This window comes from Prionailurus bengalensis, chromosome B1, assembly GCF_016509475.1.
Source record: "Prionailurus bengalensis isolate Pbe53 chromosome B1, Fcat_Pben_1.1_paternal_pri, whole genome shotgun sequence".
NCBI lineage: Eukaryota > Metazoa > Chordata > Mammalia > Carnivora > Felidae > Prionailurus > Prionailurus bengalensis.
This window is the reverse complement of record NC_057344.1, coordinates 48,969,764-48,994,427: the sequence shown is the minus strand read 5'-3', so window position 1 is coordinate 48,994,427 and position 24,664 is coordinate 48,969,764. Positions and strand designations below refer to the sequence as shown.

Genomic DNA, 24,664 nt, shown 5'->3' with positions numbered 1-24,664 from the left:
CCCAGCTCTGGGCATTCTGGACCCAAAGGACCCTACAGCTTCCAAACGGGATCCTTAATTCCATAGGTCAGCAGAGGCTGTGACGTGGAGGGTCTGTGGGGGTCTTCATGCAGGGGCTGCCTTGGTGTCCCCTTGGAGGAGGACACACGTGGCACCCCAGGGCAGGTGCAGTCAGGATCTGTGTTAGCTCATCTGTCCGACTTGGGGGATGAATACACCGATCCCCTCATCGCTATAGAGACAGGACGGGAGGCTGGTGGCTGTAGCACCGGGTGGGGAAGGGAGACGAGGGACCCTCCGCTCAGGCACTCTTCCAGCGAGGCCTTTCCCAGGCTTTATGGGTTCCTCCTCCAGGCTCTGCCTGTTAACCTCTGGGAACCTCATTTTCCTCCCCAATAAAGTTGGGGCACTTTTGCCGAATTCTCTGCGTCGATATAAAGGTGAGAGCAGATCTATGAGGAGCATGGGACCCAACGGGAGCTTGAGATGACAGCAAGCTCTTGCATCTGCCCCGGCCATGAGCTTGCTGGTGGCAGGATTCTCCGGACACGCCAGCCTGAGCTGGTGCCTGGCACAGAGCCAGCGCCCCAAGCGCATTTGTGCAACAAACAATCCCGGCCTGTCAGATCTCTCCAAGCCAAGGGCTGGTGTCTGGTGCGAAAGCAGGGGAGGAGGAAAGGGCAGGCTGAAGGAGTGGAGCTGGGGTCAGAGATGTGCCCGAAAAGTCCTAGCAAGGGGGAGGGTCAGAGGCACATCCGTATCCCCTGGAGCAGGATTTCTGCCAAGCTACGGAGTGTGTGTGTGTGTGTGTGTGTGTGTGTGTGTGATTGTACCGCCACCCCAGATGCAAATGTACGAGTATGAGGTAGGAGTGCAGCGTGTGCTCATTACAGGGAAAGCCTGGCTCAGGAGGTGACTGTTTACGGTGACTCGGCAGCTCAGTCATGGAGAGGGGAGTCCCAGGGCCACAGAACTGATCCTTTGGGGAAGGGCTGTGTTAGAGGCCGAACTGTGTTCCTCCCAAATTCCTATGTTGAAGCGTTAGCCCCCAGCACCTCAGGATGTGACTGTATTTGGAGAGAGGGCCTTTAAAGAGGTCATGAAACCAAAGTGAGGTCGTCAGGATGGGCCCTGATCTAATATGACCGGTGTCCTAATAAGAGGAGCACACAGAGGAGAGGCCATGAGAAGACTCTGGAAAAGGCAGCCATCTGCAAGCCAAGGAGAGAAGCCTCAGGAGAAGCCACCCCTCCCGACGACTGCTTGATTTCAGGCTTCCAGCCTCCAGAACTGGGAGAAAATAAATCTCCGCTGTTGAAGCCACTCAGTCCGTGGTAGTTTGTTAGGGCGGCCCGAGAAAATTAATGCCTGGTGTCTACAAGCTCCTGAGGCTGGGATCTCCACGGGGGCCTTCGCGCTAGAGAAGAGGGAGGCCTGGCTCTTGCCTCTGAGCCCGGTTCACTTGGGCTGTGCCTGATGGGAGACGCAGGTCCTGTGCCCTCCAACGCTGCTGGCTCCACTGTCTGAGAGAAGGGAGCCTGGGGAGACCTCCCCATAGAGCCTCAGACTCCCTGGCTGGGAAGGGCAGGGCTTGGTGAGGGAGACAGTGGTTGGAGGCCTTGGGGCTGAGTGGTGGAGAAAGCACCTGGTTGGCCACTGTCCCAAAGCCCTGGAAGGAGGCCCATGGCAGGGAGGGGAGGCGAGCACGGAGGTTCACCCCAAATAAATAACTTGTTTCCCACTCACCCACAGTCAGACCCAAGGTCTCTCCTTTTGGAGAACGCATTCTATGCTGAGACCTCCTGGAAGCCAGGCGCTGCGGGGTGTGGGTGGACCTGGGCTGTGCCCTGGAACTGCCCGAGGGCTCCCTTCCCTCCTCGGTTGGAAGATTTCCCAGCCTGGAATCACACACCATTTTCTCTTTGCCTCTTGCTACTGCCCTTGAATGGAACGCTTTCTCCCCTATCCCCGCCAAGCTAGTCACATCAATTTTGCCAATTGCCTTTATGGAGAAACAGAAAATGACATGAGAAAAATATAAACATCAGCAAAAAGTATCAGTTAATTTAATGTGCAATGCCACCATCCCGTGATTAAGGTGGATGGTTTATTGCTTATTCCTTCTTGCATGAAGGACTCAGCTGGTTCAGTAATTGCTGAGTCTTAATTTTTTCTAACGTTTGTGGACAAGGGAAATTAATGCTGCTGTTTCAGTGGTCATTGAAGCTTTTTTGACCTTTTCCCCTCCCATACTTGTTAATCAGTCAGAGTGAGGTCCTTAATATACAACTTACATGTGGTAACTTAACACTTCTTTGAAATAGTGTGAATATCTGGGAGAGTGTTTAATGACTTCTCATCTGCAGATATTACTTTCTTGTGCTACTAATACAAATTCACTCAATACACACGGCAAAGAAGGATGACACAGTCTAAAACGCCCCCTGCTTCTCAGAGTTGAATCCAGGATAATTGATGGAGACAAAGACCAAATATCCATCTCCTCAATCTATTCAAATGGCAAAAAAGATGACAGTTTGGCGGCTTCTCTGGAATTTTCTTACTTTGAGTTACATAAGCCAAGAATTGTTTCTGTCTTTGAAATTCTGACACAAGCCAGTCAGTCACACCGACTCTCCCATGCTGATACATTCTGCCCCATTCTGGGGGGTTTGGCATGAATGTCATGGAAAACAGTGACAAGTGCCTAAGAAACACAAGGTAGGTCTTAGCCAAGTCTTTAAGCTAGGAAGTTATTTTTTAATTGATTAAAAATGAGTTTACAGGGGGCACCTGGGTGGCTTAGTTGGTTAAGCATCTGACTCCTGATCTCAGCTCAGGTCTTGATCTCAGGGTCATGGGTTAAAGCCCTGCATTGGGCTCTATGCTGGGCATGAAGCCTACTTAAAAAAAAGAAAAATAAATAAAAATAAAAAATAAAAAATAATAAATAAATAAATAAATAAATAAATAAATAAATAAAATAGAATGAGTTTATGACCCATGGGAGAAAATATCTGTAAATCATATATCTTACAAGGGATTAATATCCACAATGTATAAAGAAGTCATGCAACTCAACATGAAAGCAAATATTAATTAAAAATGGGCAAAGAAGGGGTGCCTGGCTGGCTTAGTTGGTTAAGCATCCGACTTTGGCTCAGGTCATGATCTTGCAGCTAGTGAGTAGTTAGAGTCCCACAGCAGGCTCTCTGCTGTCAGCACAGAGCCCGCTTCAGATCTTCTGTCCTCTCCTCTCTCTGCCCGCCACCCCCCCCCGTCACACACTCTCTCAAAAATAAATAAAATTAAAAAAAAAAATGAAACCTTCTGCATCGCCGATGGGAATGGCGTTACGTGTTTGGTGCAGCCACTGTGGAAAACAGTATGGTGGAGCCTCAAAAAATTAAACACAGAAGGACCACATGATCCAGTAATTCTACCTCTGGGTATATACTTAGAAGAACAGAAAGCAGAGACTCGAAAGGGTATCTGTACACCATGTTCATGGCAGCATTTATTCACAGTAGCCAAAAAGGTAGAAGCAATCAAGTGTCAACCAACAGATGAATGGATAAACAAAATGTGGCATCTCCACAGACTGGAATATTGCTCAGCCTTAAAAAGGAAGGGATATCTGACTCACGCTACAACATACGTGCGCCTTGAGGATCTTCTACTGAGTGAAATAAGCCAGTCACAAAAAGACAAATACTGTATGATTCCACTTATATGAATTAGCTAGAGTAGTCAAACTCATAGAGACCCAAAGTAATGGGTTGCCATGGGTTGGGGAGAGGGAGAAGTAGGGGTTCGTGTTTAATGGGTAGGGTCTCAGTTTGGGACAATGAAAAAGATCCGGAGGTGAGTGGAGGTGAGGGTGGCAAACAGAGTGAGTGTACTTAATGTCACCGAACTGTGTACTTGAAAGTAGTTAAAATGGCAAATTTTAATGTATATTTTACCACAGTGGAAGTGAAAAAAAAAAAGTGAGCTCACAGGAGTATAAATGTCATTGATATTCTTTCAAAAGTAGGTACCAGACTCAAAACCCTTATATGTACATACGACAAAATGTACTTAAGTAAACCAACAAAGTGATCCCACTCATACCTTATAAATACCAAAGCTGGAAGCCTCCACGGTAACTGTAAATCCTTCAGCTGTGTTATTAAAAAAAGTATTGCATTCCTATTTTACACAGCAGACACCCACTGAATTCTAACAAAGATTCATAGATGACTAGAACCGGGAGGGCTTCTCCTTCTGAATTTAGTTCTATTAGCAGATATTCCAGGAGTCTTGAAGATTCCCCTTCCTTCTTCCTCCCTCCCTGCCTTCCTGTCTCTTTTATAGGCTCCACACCCAACATGGGGCTTGAACTCATGACCCTGAGATCAACAGTCACATGCACTGAGCCAGCCAGGCACCCCCAGTCTTATTCCATCAAGTCTTGGCATAGTGATAACAGTCATGCAATTGGCCATCCATGCCACCCAGTAGGGCATCAAAATCAAGAATCTGAAATCCACTCATTTATCCATCCATTCATCTGTGCTTCCATTCTGTGATTTACTCAGCAAACATCGAATGGGCATCTACAAAATGCCAGGCATCTGCTGGGTTAGGATCAAGGATGAGCACCTAGCTAAGTAGTTGCCCATCCTAAAGGCCTTACAGTCTCATGGGGCAGACAGTTCACAACTGGGTGCAGTAGCCAACACTTGGGAGAAACTTCTACAACTGCTAAGAAAATATTTTATCATTTGTTGCCAGATGGATTCCTTTGAATCGCGAGGCATGGTATTTCCCATCCAACTCCTGTTGCATAAACCTTTGAGGTTCTGACCTAGATATTCTAGCGATTTGTCTGTTTCGTATTTGTGCTTATGGTAATGTTGATGTGAACAACATGCAGACTGGCTTAGAGTTACTTCAAGGCCTAACACCAGGGGTTCATTGGACCCCAAGAGAGACAGAAATAGTTTTTTGTCCCATCTGTTCTAACAGACTCAGAAGACATTTCTCCTGGGAACCTTGGATACTGCTAGTTGACAGCCACTAAGGGTGAGGACAGAATTTGTGAGCCACCATAATCCCCTCCGGAGAGAGCTCCGTGACCCCACTGATACGTGGGTGTAACAGAGAATATGGGGTCTGCTGTGCCTCTTTTTGAGAAGGCTAGTTCCCTTAGCAGAGGTCAATACAAATTTATTACAAATGTATTTGTTATACATTGTATAATTAAAAGAACTTGAACACACTCCCAGCAAGTTGTACTTAAACCGGCGTCTGAAAAATCTGTCTTAATGAGGTCAGTCCCCTTTGCTGCCAGAGCTACAAGCAGCTGATTGATGTGTGGGCCAAAGCTCTCCAAGGCAGCGGGGAAACACACATTTCTAGTGTTTTCGTGAATAAACTGAAGACTCTTCCAGTCTGGGTCCTTTATGACCCTCTATCTTGCATGACTGGTTATACTTTTGTTGCAAATCTATGGACCTGAGTCATTTCACCCTTATTTGAGATTGAACATACTCTGTTTTAGGAACATATCTGGCTTACATGGTCATTTCCCCAGGTCACGAATTTGCCATTTATTTTATTATTTAAAAAAAATTTTAATGTTTATTTATCCATTCTTGAGAGAGAGCACAAGCAGGGGAGGGGCAGAGAGAGAGAGAGAGACACAGATTCACAAGCGGGTTCCAGGCTCTGAGCTGTCACAGGCTCTGAGCCCAACACAGGGCTTGAATCCATGAACTGCGAGATCATGACCTGAGCCGAAGTCTGACGCTCGACTGACTGGGCCACCCTGGCGGCCCACTAATTTGCGTTTTAAATGGGCCCTTTAACTTTCAGATCCAAAAGGAAGGAGGTGGTGGTGTGGCTGGAAATTTAAAGCCCACATAGGCCTTGTCCTAGGATAAACTGGAAAGCTTACAGCTAAAACTTCCACAGCGTTTCCTCATGCCGGGTGCTGTTCCAGGTCCCTGCACCCGTTAACTGATTTGGTACTCAGAATCACCTGAGTCTGGTACTATTCATGCACCCTTTACAGCTGAGGAAACTGAGGCACAGGAAAGCCTTTCTTGAGGTAACACATTAGAAAGTGACGTATCGGGAGTCTTGTCCAGGGAATCTGACTCCAGATTCAGAAAGGAGATTTTTGGTAGGACCTCAGCCTTTGGGACCAGAGTGAGCCTGAATCTAGGCTCTGCCTCCAACCAACCAAGTGACCTCGGGCAAGCTACCGGAACCTCAGCTTTCCCATCTGTTAAATGGGAAGAAGAGGTGATATATAGAAGGCTCTAAGGCATGCAGACATACTTAATAATGATAGCAGCTAACGTTTCTAACCTTTCCCTTGCCTTCTACACACACAGACACACCCTTTTTTGACAGGTTAATTTATACTCCACATAGTTCAGCTTAAAGATACCACCTCTGCCCTCAAGCCCTCCCTATAGAATGGACAGCGAGGGAGGTGCACATACACCTGTGAGCACACCGGTCTCTGGGGAAGGGAGAAAAGGCACACAGGCCACTCCGGGGACTTGCTGGAGGAGGTGGCAGGCAGGAGTCCTGCAAGCAAAAAGACCCATATACCGGGGTGCAGGGCCAAGGAGAATTGGCAGGGTGCATGCAGAGACTTGAGGGGTGGTGACTTTGGAGAGCATTTAGGAATCTGGGAGTGATCAGGGCAGGCTGGGGGTGAGGGGCCTTTATTTGGGGACAGTGGGAGGCCCTGATACGTTCAGATCAGACTCTGTGCAGGAAGACCAGTTAGGAGGCTGTGCTGCAGGGCTCTGAGCCAGAGGCTCTGGGCTTGGAGCCGGTCAGTGGGAGGGGCAGGGGGGCACAACTGGAGGGGACAGTTCCAGTCCCCTGCGTCCAGTGAGACGCAGCTTCTGGATGTGGCTGGGGAAGGTACAGCTGGAGGGAAGTTCTGGGTCTGCTCTGAGACGCATGGCAGCTGCTGCCAGACGTGACCATTCAGGTTTATACTAATTACAATTAAAGGAGAAATTCACTTCCTCGTGCTCATTTTCCACATTCAAGGGCTCAGGCCACGTGCATGTATGTGAGCATACTGTGTCAAGGGCATGTGGCTGCTGCACGTGGCCGATGGCTTCTCCGTCCAACAGCACAGAACAGACCATTTCTCTCATCTCAGAAAGTTCCACTGCACAGGGGTGCCTGGGTGGCTCAGTTGGTTAAGCAGCTGACGCTTGATCTCAGCTCAGGTCACGATCTCGAGGTTCGTGAGTTCGGGCCCCGCATCGAGCTCTGCACTCACAGCGTGGAGGCTGCTTGGGATCCTCTGTCACCTCTCTGCCCCTCCCTCACTTGTGCTCACGCTCTTTCTCTCAAAAACAAGTAACTGTTTAAAAAAAGTGTTTTAAATAAAAGAAAAAGAGAACGTTTCACTGGACACCGCCGCTCTAGATCACGCAGTGCCTCAGAGACTCAAGAACAGAGGGACACACACTCACTCAAAGGCGACAGACAGGACTACCACCCTCGCTCTGCCTTCCTCCCAGAACACAAACGCCAGCCTCACGGAATGTTTGAGCTTTATTAGACCAACGAGTTCCAATCTCAGCTGATGTGCTTCAAAATTAACGGATTTTGCTGCCGAACCGTGATTGGTTAGTCAAAGAGAAATCACCCCTGGCCATCTCGTTTCATCGCCTATAGAACACTGTAAGCCACTCTTAAGAGAGAAAGTAACACCTTTATACCTGGAGAATGAATCAGATGTGATTTTTCCTGTATCTAAAATTATGTCAGATTTGACTCTCTTCATTTAAAGGAAACCACTCTGCAGAGTAAACCCCCTTGGAATGATGCTGCCGGTTACAAGAGGTGCCGGAAAGACTTCCTCTGGGTTCCAAGCCCAGCAGAGGAAGGGCTTGCAGGCCTGCTGGGGGGCTGGCACACGCCATGCCCTAAAGCTTCGAGACCACTGGTGGGTCCCTGGCATCTGTCTCCAGCCACTCAATGAGGATCCGATTCAACTCGGTGGGCCTGGGAAGGAAACAGAGGGCAATTCACACTTGTCAGGACCCACTCACCGCAGGCATATGAGAGCAGAGGTGATGAAGTGAATGGCAAGGCCAGGAAAGCCCTTATTGGAGGTAAACAGGAAGTACCGGTCTCCCCCACCCAGGGGTCTCCCCACCCCCGCCACATCTCCTTACTTCTCCATCTGTGTCCAGTGTCCGCAATCCATAATGTGTCCCCTTTTCAGGTAGGGGATCTGGAAGAAACCCCCCCCCCCCTGAAAAGTAAGTGGCAGAACACAGGTGGCTCTCGTTTTAGGTTAGTGCTCCCCACAGGCCACCCTCCCCGAAAATCCTTGCATTATTTAAGAAAGGAATGGGCATTTACTGAACTCCTACTATGTGCCAGGTAGTCTACGTGCATTGCCTTCTCTAACCTTGACCGTGATCCTATGGGGTAAGATGAAGGCTCAGAGAAGCTAGGTAACCTATCCAAGGTCACACAGAGTGGCTGAGTGAAGATTCAAATTCAGGGCTGACTTGTTTGTACTCATCGAAACAAGTTGCTTCTCTTTAGAATTATCAGGACGCAGCTTGTTCACTGTCTGGAAAACGCCTGGTTGTTCGGCTCTCGCCACACAGACATGACTGAGTCCCCCTCTTTTGGACCCTGAACGCCCACAGTGGGTCACCATAGCAAGCCCCAAAGAGGGAGAGGGCGCAGCAGCACCGCCCTTGGCACATGCAGGCTCCCTCCTGACACGAGCCTTGAACTGTGCAACCCGATGCGGAAAATTCTGGGAGCGGAATGTGGCTTTCTTCCCAGAGGCAAGGACAGCCCCTTCTGGGCCTAAGCCTCAGCGAGGTTAGCAGTCAGTGGCCAGGGCGGGAAAGGGCCAGCCAAAGAACTGGAAATTCTACAGAAATCTTCAAGGGTTGGTGCTAGAGAAAACGAGCCCCCCCCCCCCCCCCCGCCCCGTGGGCTCAGCCCCTCCATCAGCTGGGTCCAGGGCCCACCAGAAGCGTGTCCTTGGCAGCGTCCCACCCTACACACTGTCTGCTGTGCCTGATGATGCCAACGAAGCCACAGCCGAGTGCGGACGGACCGCTCCGGGCAGCTAGCTAGGCAGGATCCGATGAGCCAGCCCAGCCACCCCACCTGCAAGCCTCCCCAGTCCCTACCAACCTCCACGCTTGTGGCAGAGTGAGCTTCCAAACTGCAGGTTTGTCACCTGTCAATCCCTTTCAATGGCTCACGCCTATGGGCCTACAAAGCGCGGTCTGGTCCAGTGGGCTCAGCAGAATCTTCCAGTCTTATGGAGCTCCTACCATTCTCCCAGTAAGCCCTGCATGCTCCTTGCCTCTCACCCTGTCTTCTGTTCTCTCTGCGGGGCAAGCCTCAGTCGTTCGCCAAGGCCAGACGCAGTGGTCAGCACCTCTGTAAAGACCTCCTTCCCTATGGAGCCCTCTTCACCTCTCTCCTGCGTCTGGGATGAACTGCAGGACAGCGAGCTCCCCAAGGGTGGGGTCTGCGTCTTATTCACCCTTACATTCCCAGAATCTAGCACTGTGCTAACACAAGTGCCCAGCAAAAGCCCATGAAATGAATGAGTGAATGAACGAATGCATGAGTGAGTAAAGCACGAGTGAGTAAATGACAGGCCACATCAGTGCAGGGGAAAGAACGCATCAGTCAGGACTGCTGCTCCTATGAGGTGGCAGGGATCCTACTGATGAAGAACCAAGTGCTTTACCGGATCTCCGGCTCTGTGTCCCCAGCTGCCATCTTTCCTCCGTGAGGCCTGCGCCCTCTCCCGGGAAGCACCGATGACCCCTAGTGCAGGACTGTTGGCTTACCCAGTCCTCCATATGCTTGGACATCTCCGGAGTGAGCACGACGTCCTTCTCCGCGGTCACCATCAGAGCCGGAATCAGGATCTAGGGGAGGGTACCAGGAAGCAGAGGCAGGTAGAGAAGGGACGGAACGGTCCCTTCTTGTGCCCCCCCATAGCTGAGGCCTTCCCTCTCCCAGGACAAGGACAGGGTACTTCATTTCCCTGCTTTGTGGTTTCCCCCACGATTAACATCCCCCAGAAAGACCCCTGTGGTGCTGCTGTGGTCCTGGCTTTGTTTCCCCAGTTTTGCACTATTACTGGGGATCTCAGATGATGGTGTGAGATGACAGAAAATACATAGGTTTTTCTCTGCCCCTGTTCCTGGCACAGGGCTCCTGAAACCCTTGTACTTTTCTAGGTGATAAGAATGATAGCAGCATCTCTTGTTCTAATATTTGGTCTTTTGATCCCATCCTTGCCTGACACAGGGTTCCTCAAACCCTTGTAAATTCCAAAGTGATAAGAGCACCAGGGGTATCTTTTGTTCTACTGCGGGGACTCTGGGTGGGCTCCTGGGTGGGGACTGGATGGGGCTGGTCACCACAAAGACGAGTCGAGCCAGCCTTGATCAGAAGCTTAGGCTTTTCAGCCCCACCCCCCATTCTCTAGAGAGGACAGAGGGGCTGGAAATGGAGTTAATAATTGATCGTGCCTACATGAGTAAGCCTCCATTAAAATCCATAAAACCCCAATAGGATGGGGTTTGGGGAGCTTCTACACTGGCAAACATCTACAGTGGGAGGGGTGATGTACCCCAACTCCGCAGGGACAGAAGCCCAAGAAGTGCTTGGGCCCCTCCCAGACCTCACTCTATGTATCTCTCCATCTGGCTGTTCATCTGAATCCTTTGTCATCTACTTTAACAAACAGGCAAACGTGTCTCCCTGAGTTGTGGGAGCCACCCTAGCAAATGAATCGAACCTGAGGAGGGAGGCACGGGAACCTCAGAAGCAGAGGTAACCACCTGGACTTGTGATTGGCATCTGAAGCGGGGCGGCAGGGGGGCGGGGGCAGTCCTGTAGGACCCAGCCCTTACCTGTGGGATCCGACGCTATCTCCAGGGAGACAGTGTCAGAACGGAATTGAATTGTGGTGATGCAGAGAATTGCTCGGTGGAGTAAAACCCTCATACATCTGGTGACCAGAAGCGTGAAGTGTTTTGTGTTAAGAGACACACAGGAGGGTAAGACTAGGTTTTTCTAAGACGAGTAGAGTCAGCAGTGTCGTGACCCACACGGGTTTTGTGTGCATGTGTGCGTAGAAGTAAGAACACTTCTACTGGCCCACTCTGTGTGTCTGGTATTTACAGAACTGTAAGAAGAAAACCATAGGCCCCACACGGTGTCACTTGGGCCAGGCCAAGTCATTAAACTGGAGCTTAATACCTAATTGCAGTTTCAACCTCCCCCAGAAATGTCTTAGCTGGTTAGGCAGGAATTTATTGATTAGCACCAAGGAGGTAATCTGTCACACGGGTTCTCCCCTTACCCCATAGGAAGCTGAGGGAATGTGCATAAGACCCCTGCTCTTTCCCCTAAGGGAATGCGACCTTGCCTGAAAAAATGGTCTCTTTTCTTTTGCTTATACCTTTCTCGCCCCACCCCTCCTTCCGAAAAACCCTTTCGCTTTGAGCACCCCTCTACTTGCTTGAAAGGATGCTGCCTAATTTCATGAGCCATTTAATAAGGCCAATTGGATCTTCAGATTTACTCAGTTGAATTTTGGTTTTTGACAGAATGGAATAGATGACACCAGAAAGGAGGAAAGATGCCTTGGATAGAGATCAATATTCCTTTTCTTTGAATTAAGTGGATGCTTTAAAAGGTCAGCCAAGAATCCAGGAAGTGAATGGGTCAGCCACAGCTGTTATCAGCCCGACATTAGTGGCAGCAGAAAGGACTTCACTTTCATCTACTGACAGGACACTGTGGGGTGGAGAAAGCCTCCATTTATCCTCTTTGTTCTCCCTCCACCGTTATAATTGTCAAACAGCTTCGATTTGTCCCTGGTTAAGGGACTTTTACTAGTTTTTACCAATGTACAGAACTGCATGCTTCTCACTGCCAAATGATAAAGGACCAGCAATGTTCAAAAGTGATTTTGTTGCTACATGATGGAATTAGAGTGTATTACGCTGAGCAAAAGAAGTCAGAGAAAGACAATCCTATGATTTCACTCACTTGTGGAATTTAAGAAAACACATGAACATAGAGGAAGGGAAGCAAAAGTAAGACAAAAACAGAGATGGAGACAACCCATAAGAGAGTCTTAAACACAGAGAACTGAGGGTTGCTGCTGGGATGTTGGGTGGGGGGATGGGCTAAATGGGTGATGGGCATTCAGGAGGGCACTTGTGATGAGCACGGGGTGTTATACAGAAGTGATCAATCACTAAGTTCTACTCCTGAAACCATGATTATACTACGTGTTCACGAACTTGGATTAAATAAAATAAATAAACAAATAAATAAATAAATAAATAAAAAAAAGGGAATAGGTTGAATGAACACCAACAAAAAAGTGGTTTTATTGCTGAAACTAATCCTAAGGCTGCTATAAACTCCAGAATATTCCCAGTCAAAATGTAAACTGGTTGTGGGGGCATGAGAGGAGGTGGGGGAGAAGGAAGATCTGAAAGGTATCTGTAGAAGAATGGGTTTCCAACGTTAGCACCATTGGGGTTCACCTTCCCAAAGACTCTGCCATTATGCACCTGCATGTTGCAAGAGATTTTGCCTACCAACCCATGGCTTTGTCATTTTTGTCAGTCACAGGTGAGGGAGTCAAAGATAATGGGCCTTCACTGAACTACTACTATGTGCTAGGAACTATTCCTGTCATTCCCGTAAGTGGCAATGGAGAACAGAGTGGTTAAGTGCCTTACCCAAGGGCACACAGGGATTAGATCCCAGGCCAACCTGCTGCCCAGTGTGCTCTTAACTATGTTCCATGCTCTATTGCCTGACCCCATGAGGTCAGCACCTCATCTGTTTTTAGTTTTGTTTTCTTTTGATTTGAGTGAGTGAGTGAGAGAGAGAGAGAGAGAGAGAGAGAATTTTAAGCAGGCTCCACCCTCTGTGCGGAGCCCAACATGGGGCTTGATCCCAAGACCCTGGGATCATGACGTGAGCTGAAATCAAGTCAGACATTCAACTGACTAAGCCACCCAGGCACCCGATGGGCCTCATGTATTTTATCTGCCATTGTATCCCTAAGGTCCACCATAGTGCCTAGCATGTAGAGGGTGTTCACATTCCAGTGAACTGATGAGAAAACTAGGGCTACTGAGTGAGCTGAGGAATGCGAAAATGCAATTTCCCATAGGTTCTTAACTTTTTAAGTTTGTTTATTTATTTTGAGAGAGTGTGCGTGGGAAGGGCAGAGAGGGAGAGAGAGAGGGAGAGAGAAAGGAAGAGAGAGAGGGAGAGAATCCCAAGCAGGCTCCACACCATTAGTGTGAGGAGGCCGACATGGGGTTCGAACCCACGAACCTGTGAGATCATGACCTGAGCTGCAATCAAGAGTCAGATGCTTAACCGACTGAGCCACCCAGGCGCCCCGGTTTTCAATGTTTTGAATGTAAACTATGAATGCCGTTACAGGTTTCCCCGGCTATCCAAAGGTGGAGCACTCCTGTGAAAGCTCCCATAAGCCAAAGTGGTGTAAAGTGAAGAAGCAATCACCACTAATGTATAAGGAAAAGTGTTTGAACACTCCCAGACCCTCCAAATAACCTCTCAGGCATTTCTGATGGAAACATCTTGCTAACAGATACACAAAACAGACCAACATATGCCCAGATGCTCAGAGACACGGTTCAAGGCCATGGCGGCTTGATGCTGAGATGCTGAGGGGAGTTCCTGGGGAAGGGGCTTGGCGGGGCCGCTCTTGCTTGCACGCTGCCTCTAAAATGAGTCGGTGCAAAAGAGATGCTGGATGCTTTTTTTTTCCCACAAGTGAAAATCCTCTTTGGATTTCTTTCAGTTAGTGAAAACAGCTCCGAATGGAGGTCTTTTGTAAAAGCGATCTTTCAAAAAAGTGGGGCACACCTGTATTCCCTCTGCAGACCCAGAGATTGGAAACCCACCTTCTGCTTGACTCAGGTGGACTTGGACAAAGGTGACACAGCCAGAGGCTAAAGCCTGTGTCTCTGAAAGTGCCTCAGGCTCCTTCTGTGAAATGGGGGCTCTGTGTGACCCTCCTCACCTCTGGGAGTCATCCTGGACCATCTGCCCTGACCTGGGGTGCCATCAGGAGATGTGGGCCTTCCACACGGATGCCACGGGCACCCGGACAGTGCCCTGCTCTGCCCGCATGCCACCCTCTACCATTCCAGGGAAAGCATCAGTGAAAGCCCTAGTCGAGGCACTCACTTCCCCCTTGAGTGGAGGGAGGGGAAGGGCAGAAAGGAGGACAGCAAGTCAGTCTGTCCTGCCCATCCCCCCAACTCTGACCAAAGGGCAGATTAACTGGGCCAATGAGAAGCCCAGGGGCGGGGCAGGGTGGGGTGGGGGGGCAACCACCCTGAACCAGCACTTACCTTTCGTCCCAAACCTGTGCAGCCCCACTTCCAGTTTACATCCACGTTTCGATACCAGTTTAGGGGACCCCTGGGGGGTGGGGACGATCAGGGGAACAAAAACAGGAAGGCTTTTAGTAGATGACTATGGTACAGACCCCACCGGGAGCCAGCTCTGAACAGCGGGTCTTCCCAGTGGGAGCAAAGGTTTCTGCAGGGGAGGGGAGAGGATGGAGCCCAGGGGTCACGTCTGGTGGCCCAACGCACTTGCCATGTTTTAACGAGCAAGGCCTAGTGCCGGCGGCATTCAGGGCTCGGCTGAGAGGGCTGCCAGCCTCCGAAGTGGGCTTCCGGAAACATGCAGAAACTGGCCCACATTCTCGGGGGGCTGCTGGGTTAGATCACGGGGAGCTCCGTTTAGTGCTCTCACCATCCAGAAGCTGCTCCCTTGCCCCAGGGAACCTACTGAAAAGAAACTTCGGGAGGTGCCCTCCTTCCAATGGGACATAGAGAGGTAGCTCAACGATGCCTCTCTGGACAGGTAAGGATGGCCAGGGGCTGTCCCTGAACACTCTCCCAATCCTTAATACAAATGCAAAACCCAACAACCTGGGAGGTCTATAACCCTCCCCTGAAGATGTATGCAATGTCTGTGTTTATGTAGGCTTTTGTGTTTTTCTGAAGAAAGAACCCAGAGCTGTCATCTGCTTCCTTCAGGGCTCATGATGGAAAAAAAAATGTTTTTAACCGTCTGTTCTGAGGGGGCCCATAAGCACAAGAGGGAGGAAACTGAGTTATCCCAAACTAGAGCAGGTGGAGTATTTTCAGGAGTGAGCCTCCCGACACTGGAGGGGTTCAAGCAGAAGCTGGCCGAGCATTCGCAGGGGGACGGCCGGCCTCACCCTGTAACCCTCTTTGCTGATCATGTCTCTTCGCTGTTTGGGGCCCCGTTCTCTTTACCTGAAACCAGACTTCTTGAACTGCTGCACATAGAACTGGATGTCCTCCTCGGTGACGATGTGGCTGAGGCTGGGCTCCTCTGGGGTTCTCACAAAGAGTCCTCCTGCAAAAAGCCACTTGTCTGCTCTCGGAGCTCTGGGCCAGGCACCTGAGTTCTAACTCCAGCGTGTTCAAAGCTGACATTGGGCACCCAACTGCCTCTCATGTCACATCTGAACTCACAGGGAAGGTTCTCATGTTCCTTCATTCATTCTTTCTCTCCTCCTTCTCCACAGTGAGCCCATCTCCTCCCAAGCTCTAAATCCATGCCCTGTCATCTTGGAACCCAATGATATCACACACAGGCCTCCCCTTCCAGAACAAACCATGTCCCTCTCCTTCAGAAACTCACAATAACTCCAAGATGACCCTATTTCTTGTTTACCCAGGACCTACCAGCCCTTCCAGCAACCCTCTCCCCCAGACTACACCTTTTCTAAATAGTTTAACTTTAGATACCCCCACTGACTCTCAGAACTCTCGTAAATGTGTGCTGATTTTGCTCTCAGCCCAAAGGAAGATCCAGGGCAGGCAGCAGGCATTCTGTTGCCTTCTGCGTGCTCACGGTCCTTTGCACAGTGTGGAATCCTATCTTGTTTTCAGAGGTGTGCACTGTGTCCTGGCAGTCCCCGGTCCCCATGACGGTGACCTTGTGACGACCACGGGCAGCCCAGGGGCCACTGCTATTTCACAGAGGACAGTCACAAGGGCTATTAACGTTGGCACTTGAAGAGGGATGACTCACTATTTTTAGGCTCTTGAAGCCTCCAAGGGATAGGAACTGGGCGAGGCAGGCTTTTGCGAGACGTATCACAGGGGTACGCGATCAGAGTGCCTCCCCCGCCAGGCTGGCGCTTCTGGCTCGTTCAGCATCTCTGGAAGAGCCCCCACCTGCTCCCCTCACTTTACTAGTGCTATCTGCCTCCCTAAGAGACTGTGGGCTCCCTGAGAGCAGTGACCATGCTCTGTGCGTCTGGATATCTGCCCTGCCTCACATCAAGCGTGGACTCCCAATGCTTGGGGAATGAAGACATGAACAGGTGCATGAAAGAGGAAAGAGATTGAGAGAGAGAGGGAGAGAGGGAGGGAGGGTGGGAGGGGGAAGGTGTTCTTGACCAGTGAGAAGACCTTGGCCTTCAGGGTAGGAGGACTTTAAGCCCAGCCTAGCCACTCTGAACGAGTTCCTTAACTCTTCTGAGCTCCATTCTCCTCATCTGTAGAACAGTGATAACAAGGGGATTTTTAAAGGATGTCCTGAGGACCATAAATATCTAAAGGGGGCTGGGTCAGTGTTGGATGCACACAGTAGGTGCTCAAACAAGTGGCAACGATCATCGTCGTTAATGAAAATACAGGTGCATACTGGCAAGGCAAGGTTCCGTGGGAACAGGGCTGGATCTGGGAGCCGCGGGATGAGCTCCAGATGGTTCTGGGCTCTGACTCTTCACTTACATACAGCCAGGAGGGAGAACAAGGATGGTTGTCATGTGGGGGTACTGGAAATGACAGCAACACGGTACAGGGATGGAGGGAGGGCCAGTGGATTATGACAGAGGGGTTCTGGCTTGGGGGTCCAGCGTGACTCCGGCCCCAGCCCTGTGTGCACCAGGTGATCTTGCAAAGGTCAGTTCCTATCTTAGGTCTTGGTCCCTTATCAGCAGAAGGTGGGATTACCCTGATGAGCTTTAAGAGTCCTCTAAACTCTTGCTGTTTAAGACCTTGGGCCCAAAGTCCCCTGGGGGAAAGGAACCAAGGCCCAAGGCTGTGTGGTCAACCCAGGGCTAGGGTGAGCACTAGTCACCAGTGGGGACCCATGTTAAGCAAGTCACCGTTCAGAGCTAGTGGGTGGCTGCGTCTGCTCATAGAGGTCAGATGGACACTCGTGTCACGTTTAGCTGATTCCTGCCGTGATCCTCCCGTCCCCCTTCCCTCCTAAGAACCTCTCTTACCCATTTCGCGGACTCTGCTCACGGAGAGAAAAGCCTGTATAGAGGAGAGTTAGAAATGTCATCGTGGGGGAAGAAAGGAAATATGCTGGAATGGGTCATCTGTAAACCCGGTCACAACCAAAGACCTACAAGTGCCATCAGGTTACACAAACATACTAAACTCCCAGGAGAGCGAGACACATCCTCAGGGGTCAAAGCAGACGTGGCTAATGGCCACAGCTCTGTGCCAAGGCTGCCCCTGGGTGCCTGCAGGTCTTGGTAGTGTAAGAACTTGGGTTGACACAACCAATGGGAACAAGAGATGAGACCTGAGATCTATGACGGGCCGGAAGTTAAAAATGAGACACTCTCTGGGGCGCCTGGGTGGCTCAGTTGGTTAAGCGTCTGACTCTTGATTTCAGCTCAGGTCATGATCTCATGGTTCGTGAGATCAGGCTCCGAGTCAGGCTCTGCACTGACAGCGTGGAGCTTGCTCGGGATTCTGTCTGTCTCTCTCTCTGCCCTTCCTCCTCCCCCAAATAAATAAATAAACATTAAACAAAATTAAAAAGAGAGATACTCCCTGCCCCTCCACTATGAATCCAGTAAATCTGCAGTCTTCAGTAAAGGGGTGGACTAGAAAAAAATCCACCCATCATGCAGAGCAAACGTGAAGGGCGTTGTTCCATTTCAGTTTGGTTCTAAGAGGAAACCATGAAAAGGTCTCCGAGGAACTCATGGCTGTAGGCCTGCCTTCAGAGGTGTCTGGATTTGAGTTTGCTCTATCTGCGTGATCTGGAAACCCCCAAGACACAAAGTAAACAACAAGAAAAGTGAGCCTAGGCTGGTAATGCCACCAGGATGCCAGGCAGAAGCAGCAAATGCGAAAGCACAGGACAGTCTTTTCTCAATCCCAGCTGAAGCAGACTGGTGCAGATTCAGTGCTGCTGAAGATGAGCTCACAAAGCAAAACGGTAAAACTCTCTCTCTCTCTCTCACACGCCCCATTGCAAGAGACAGCAAACATAGCAAACGGTAAAATAAGAGTCTTCAAGAATATCAAATAATAGAACTTGAAGAGAGAGAGAATGAAAAAGTGAGTATACTTAATGTTAAGCACTAAAGACATAAAAGAAGGAACTAGACAAGAATAGAATAAGACTGTATCATAAGAGATCAGAACGATTTGAAAAAGAACGACATACAACTTTCATACAAAAAAAACAAAACAAAAAACCCGTTCATCGACATTAAAAAGAAAACTTCAAAGATGTATTCAACTGCAGAGCAGACACCACTGAATACAAGAGGGCAGACCTCAGGCTGATTTTTCATAAGCAATGACAGAAGCTTCTACCCGGTGCTGGAAGCCAAGCTATCCCAGCCTGACGGCAGGGCCCAGGCTGTGGACGGATTGGTGACTGCAAGGCAGCCGAAAGCTTCTTGTACTCCCGCTTTTAGGTAATTTGGCTTTAAAACTACCTGGGGTATTGTCTGTTGGGGAATTGCCCTCGGCAGGCCCCCTGGGAAAAGAACCATTAGGGAAGAAAATAAGGTTCCGCAAGAAATTGTGCGGCCTTACGTTTAGCCCTTGCCATCCCCTATGGAGACTCCTCTACTTACAGGAAGGATAGCCTCATACATTTGCCAGCAAAGAGGGCCTGTATAGGACAGACATATGGATTTGAAAGCCTCACTCTGGCAACTAAGGAGTGTATCTCTGGGTACAGGTGACTTCAACCAGTAGGCCCACCTGGCCCCCCTGGAGGCATTCCAGATGATGACTGAACCTAGTCGGTTCATTGGTTCCTAAGTGCATTGTCTTTCTAAGAATGTATGAGGCATGGGTTTCTAAGGCTTTTTCAGCCCCCTTTTTGGCACCTAGGATGGAGGCAAACACATTGTTCTTCTGGCCTCATGTGGTTAGGTCATGTCCCTAACATCACTTTCGACTTGAGGTGTTGAGAAATGGAGGGCCTTTCACGAGAACAGCAAAGCAAATGCTTTGTAGATTATAGATAAATGCAGGTGCATAATGGAATAATGTAAGAAATTAACCTATAATCAAAGGGCATGTGGGAAAGTTAGGGGAAAATCACCATGTTATTTCTTAAAGGTTGTTTACACATAGGAACATTTTCAAAATTAGGTAATGTTAGAAAAACATAGAAGACGTATGCCAGAAGGAAATCACTGGCATATATAATGCCACGTTTACTACAATAAATCGGCTAGTTCAACACACTGCTGTTGTCTGTGCCCATTTTTACTTTTTGTTTTTATGTTAGTTTTTTATTTTGGTTTTAGTTTTTTACTTTAGTTTTGTTTTTCACCGACGCCGTTCTTCCTGCGGGAACCCCTGGTTACTGGAGCTGGTCTCCGGCAACCTGGAATTCTATATTTGCATGAACTATTCTACAAGACTGAAAAGCAAAACAGAAATATTCTCAGGCCAAAAAACTGTTTACTCTCAACAGACTCCTACAGAGACAACTACCAAAGAAGGTCCTTCAGGAAGGAAGAAGTTGAACTAAATGTAAAGGGGCAAGATGCCAGCAGGGACCAGCAGAGGAGCTGGCAAACGTGGGGACGTCTCACGGCACTGACTGAACGACAGTGGAGACAGTGACAGCAGACATGAGACAGCAGGTGGGGATTATGGAATGAAAGCATTCTGGGCCCCTTTCCAAGACAAGGGTTAGTGATGTCAAGTGATTTGGGACTTTGATAAAGAGTTGTGCATGTGAAGCCGGTAGCGGCAGGTCATGGCATAATTTCTGAACTGTTGCCATTATAGCCCTTCTTTGATCTTTAGTCTCAAAGCCGTACCTGTGTGTGACAGGGAGGACGTAACATTTCCCAGTGATGAGGGGAGCGATAGAGTGAGGACCTCGGTCACCCTGACTACACCTGGTGGAAGGCTGGGGAGCCTGGGTGGCTCAGTCTGTTAGGCACCCGACTCTTGATTTTGGCTCAGATCACGATCTCATAGTTTGTGAGTTCAAGACCCGTGTGGGGCTTTGCACTGACAGTGGGGAGCCTGCTTGGGATTTTCTCTCTGTCCCTCCCCACTTGCACTGTCTGTGTCTCTTGCAAAATGAATAAACTTAAAAAAAAAAAAAAAAAAAAGGAAATAAGGCCAAGTTGCTCATTTCCAGACCCTGCCATACCCCAGAACCCCGCCCCCTCCCAGGGTTACATTCCAGAGGTCTTTGTACCTCTGCAGCTCCCAGCTCCACCCCCACCCTCACCCAACCCTCACCTCATCACTTGCTCTGAAGAAGCTTTTGAAAGTCCGGCTGAGGTTCTGTTCCAGTTCAGCCTCAGCCACTCCCTAAAACAAACAAGAAATCAAAAGGAAGGACTCTGCATAAATCCTGAACCCAAGCCCTCCCCCATCCGAGTGACAGCCAGAAGCCCCCAGCCTCTGTCCCATCCAGCCCAAGTTTCATCAGAAGTGCATTAGTTTGGGTTTTCACATTGAAACACGTGTTTAAAACAAAACAAAACAAAAAAAAGCAAGCTTGAAATAGAATACAAGATGCTCACAGTGGTTTCCCTGGGAGGTGGGTTTATGGATGTTGCTTTCTTTTCTTTTTACGTTTTTCAAAATTCCTACAATGAGAACGTCTTACTTGTTACACGTCCTTTTATGGGAATGGGGGAGGGCTGGACAGGAGTAGGCTGGGAGTGAGAAGGGACCGGTTCCAAGGATTCCAAGAAGCCAAAAATTGTTCCATTCATGCATCTCATTTTGCTGTGGCAACTTCAGAACCAACTTCCTTGAGGTGGGCCTAAATTATTACAGACTGACTGTTATTCCATGCCCACGGACTGTCTCCCAAAGGACAGGACAGCAAGGTTGCCTTGTTAAGAGCCAGCACACATAGCCCTTGTGGTAACAAATTACCAGGTATCCCCGTTCATGGGAGTGTTGTCACACAGAATGCCTCACCTAACACGGTGCTCTGGTCGTTTCCAGGTCTCTGGCTTGTGCACAATTGGATTAGTTCTGACTTGAACTTACTTCATCAGTTCCACAGATATTGGGCCCCTTCCCCAGCAAACAGGGCTAAGAAGAGATGCTAATGTACAAAATAGAGGTCCCAAGGGCAGAGGCGAGGGTGGGGCGTAAACTGAGGTAGATGCTGGAGGCGCCAATACATGCTGGGGTCGGGGGAAGACATTCTTGCTGGAAACTCTGGGCCTGCATCCCTGTCTCCCCACCTCCCCTTCCTTCTGACCGAAATCCCCCACTCGGGGGCATGTCCAGACACTAAGACGGCGTGGCAAGGGGCTTTGAGATCCATCAGTAGATGCTGATCTGCTGGCTAGTCTCTCAGGACATGATTTTCTTAGGGCATAAAAGGAAAATTTTCATCCAGTCTTTCTTTTCCGGAAATTGAAAGCCCTTGGACCTGAAAGCTCTTATAAAGCCTGTGTCAAGAAAGATAGCTGTCCCCGAGGCAGGGATCCACCGGGGGCAACTGCTCCGAAGGAACAAAGATCCTTCCCCAACACGGTTCTGAGGAGACCATGTGGCAGGACACGGAGAAAGAGTGTGGTGGGGTGTCTCCGTCCGTTCAGGCTGCCCTAACAGAACACCATAAATCAGGGAGCTTATAAACACAGACATTTATTTCTCGATGTGGAGGCTGGGAAGTCTGGGATCAAGGTGCCTGCAGATTCAGTCTTTCTGGCTCATACCCGGCCATCTTCTGGCTGTGCCCTCACATGGCGGAAAGGGCGAGGGTGCTCTCTCTGGAGAGGGGGCTCATCCCATTCATGAGGGTGCCATCCTCCTGACCCAATCACCTCCCAAAGGCCCCACCTCCTAATTCCCTCCCACTGAAGATCAGGATTTCAATCTGAGAATTCGGGGTGAACACATTCCGTCTACAGCACAGTGCCAATCTACTTTTTCCTCTTCCTTCCCAACTGCTCACCTGAATGTACCCAGACACCATCTGAAATGGACTACAGTGTTTCTGAATGGGTGCCCTTACCCTCTCACCTCCCTGGTTTAACACACTGAAAAGTCCACCAAGAACACCTCGTTCTCTCAGTGTGGCCTCCAAAGAGCCTTCAACACCTGTACCCAAAACTGCCTCTTCCAGGAAGTCCCACCTCCTGCCATCCCAATAAAAGAACTCTATTCTTGTTGGATCCCGCAGAGCTTTAACATGCCCCCCTTGGGCCACTTTGAGGCAGGGAAGCATCCACTTGGGAGCATCTGTGACTGTTCCCAGAAAGGAGGGTGCCGTAAGCCAGGTCTCTAAAGCCTTCCAGTGACCAGCAGCCCTCTGTCCTGCACACTGTAGAGGCCCCGCTACAGAGCGCTTCATTTCTTCTGCACGGCAACCTCGCGAGAGCTCCCAATTTGTGAGAAGGCAGCACACACAGAAGGAAACATTTATCATCTGCAGTACTAGGTCTGCGGTTTGAGATTTTCTGATGCCAGCAATGCCGACGTGTTCATTACAATCCCCTCACATTTGTAAGATTCGATCACGACGACGAGTCATTCGTGACCTTCTGCTCCGCTGATGAAGGCCAAGGCCAAGAATCAGCCGTGGAAGGAAGTGCATTTTAAGGGTGGCTAAAAGCCCTGCTCAGCCCCGCATGTCACACGGATCATTTTTATTTATTGGGAGCCACCCTCATCCCAGAAAGAGCTGCCGTTCAGGAGCCCACGGTTGGGGCAGAGTCTCCACAGGCGCACAGCTCTGGACAAGGCTCTGGCCCACAAATGGCCCTTAAAAGAGCAAATGGATGCCAAATGGGTCAATACAAAATCAAAGGGATCAAAAAGGTAAATAAGTCTGTCAACCCACATGAAAGTAAATCAGATCAACAGAGAGTGAGGACAAAGGTGAGGGCCAGAAAAGGGGAGAGGACAGTAACATTTGTACTCGGGTTATGTGCCCTGCTGATACCACCTGACTCTGTGATTTATGAAAGGTGACACCGTATTTTTAAGTCCCACGGACCAATGACAAGATTCCCGCCTGCCCGCTGGTTGGGGCTCCTCCCTCTGTGCTCCTGAGCAGAGGTTAAAGGATGGACTCTGGAACCCAGCAAACAAGGCTTCACACGCCAGTCCTGATACTTAACTAACTGGGCAACTTAATCTTCCAGAGCCTCAATTTCCTTATCTACAAATTGGGAGTTTTGTAAGGATTATACAAGATCATAATGCCTGTTTTTTTACAAAGTCTGACACACAAGAGAAACGCCAGTGAATGGTAATTTTCATTATTATTAGTATCTCCATCAAAAAAATGATTGGATTGCATCAGCAATGTCTGTTTTTGAGTGCCTGGGTGGCTCAGTCAGTTGAGCAACTGATTCTTGATTTCAGCTAAGGTCATGACAGCGTGGAGCCTGCTTGGAATTCTCTCTGTCTGCCCCTTCCCAGCTCCTACTCTCTCGTCTCTCAAAATAAAACATTAAAAAAAAAAAAAAGAAAGAAATGTCTAGTTTTGGATCTGGTCCGCTCATGAGCCTGTGAGTTTCTTCTAGACACACAATGTATCGTCTTCACGTTTTTGGTCCCATGGCCACAACATGGTAACAGTAGGTACCCAGCAAAGGCTGGGTTGGGTGGGAAGGAGAAAAAGAAGAGCAGAGAAAGAAGAGGGGCAGGAATAGGAGAGAAAGACTTTGGTGGGAGTGTCTTCTAAATGATCGTGGCTTTTATTTTTCTGGCCTGCACTGGGAGCTCACACTCACCTAACAAGGTAAGTCAGCCCCAGCTGGAGGGAGAGCTGAACTGTAAGCTACTGAACGAAGTCAAACGACAGAATCAGATCTCTTGTGACCCAAAGCTACCTCGGGGGCAGGAGAACTGACGACCACTTGAGGTTCTAAAAGAAGCTCCTAGAACAAAGCCTTTGGAACTCCATGAAGCCTGGAGCTCTGGCTCAGAGAACTCTGAGGCTGTTCAAGGCCGACCTCTTATGGTGTGGGTGGTGAAACCCACCTTGGAGAATGCATCAGAATTTCTTGGCCTTTCTTACTAACCACCTCCCTCTCCTCCCCTCTCTTTATTTTAAAGAAATCACAGAAAGTCACACCTATGAGGAAACTTCTAATTCTCTTCTCCCTACTTTCTGTGCCTTCATATCAGTATCCTTGGCTTTGCCCTTTCTCCTGAGATGTATTTCCAACTGTCAGATAAACACATCTGTGAGGCTATATCTTGTCATACTCTTCAATATGATCATTAAAATTAACCTGAAGAACCAATGAAGGAAATGTAATCTCTGGTGAAATATATTTTTTATTTGTACCCCAGTGTTATCGCCCCCGTCCCGCTCC

General features: G+C 49.2%; 1 protein-coding gene across 1 annotated transcript in view; it reads right to left on the bottom strand.

The window, feature by feature from the left end:
* Nucleotides 1-7,562: 7,562 nt before the first annotated feature.
* EPHX2 (epoxide hydrolase 2) overlaps nt 7,563-24,664 on the bottom strand; it is an 84,933-nt gene continuing 67,831 nt past the window's right edge. Inside the window, exons 13-19 of the mRNA XM_043564707.1 lie at nt 20,607-20,678; nt 17,366-17,399; nt 15,378-15,480; nt 14,439-14,508; nt 9,861-9,941; nt 8,202-8,260; nt 7,563-8,028 (exon numbers count right to left, since the gene is read on the bottom strand). Coding sequence (XP_043420642.1) covers nt 7,950-8,028; nt 8,202-8,260; nt 9,861-9,941; nt 14,439-14,508; nt 15,378-15,480; nt 17,366-17,399; nt 20,607-20,678 — 498 coding nt within the window. The 3' untranslated portion in view covers nt 7,563-7,949. The remainder of the gene's footprint in view (nt 8,029-8,201; nt 8,261-9,860; nt 9,942-14,438; nt 14,509-15,377; nt 15,481-17,365; nt 17,400-20,606; nt 20,679-24,664) is intronic.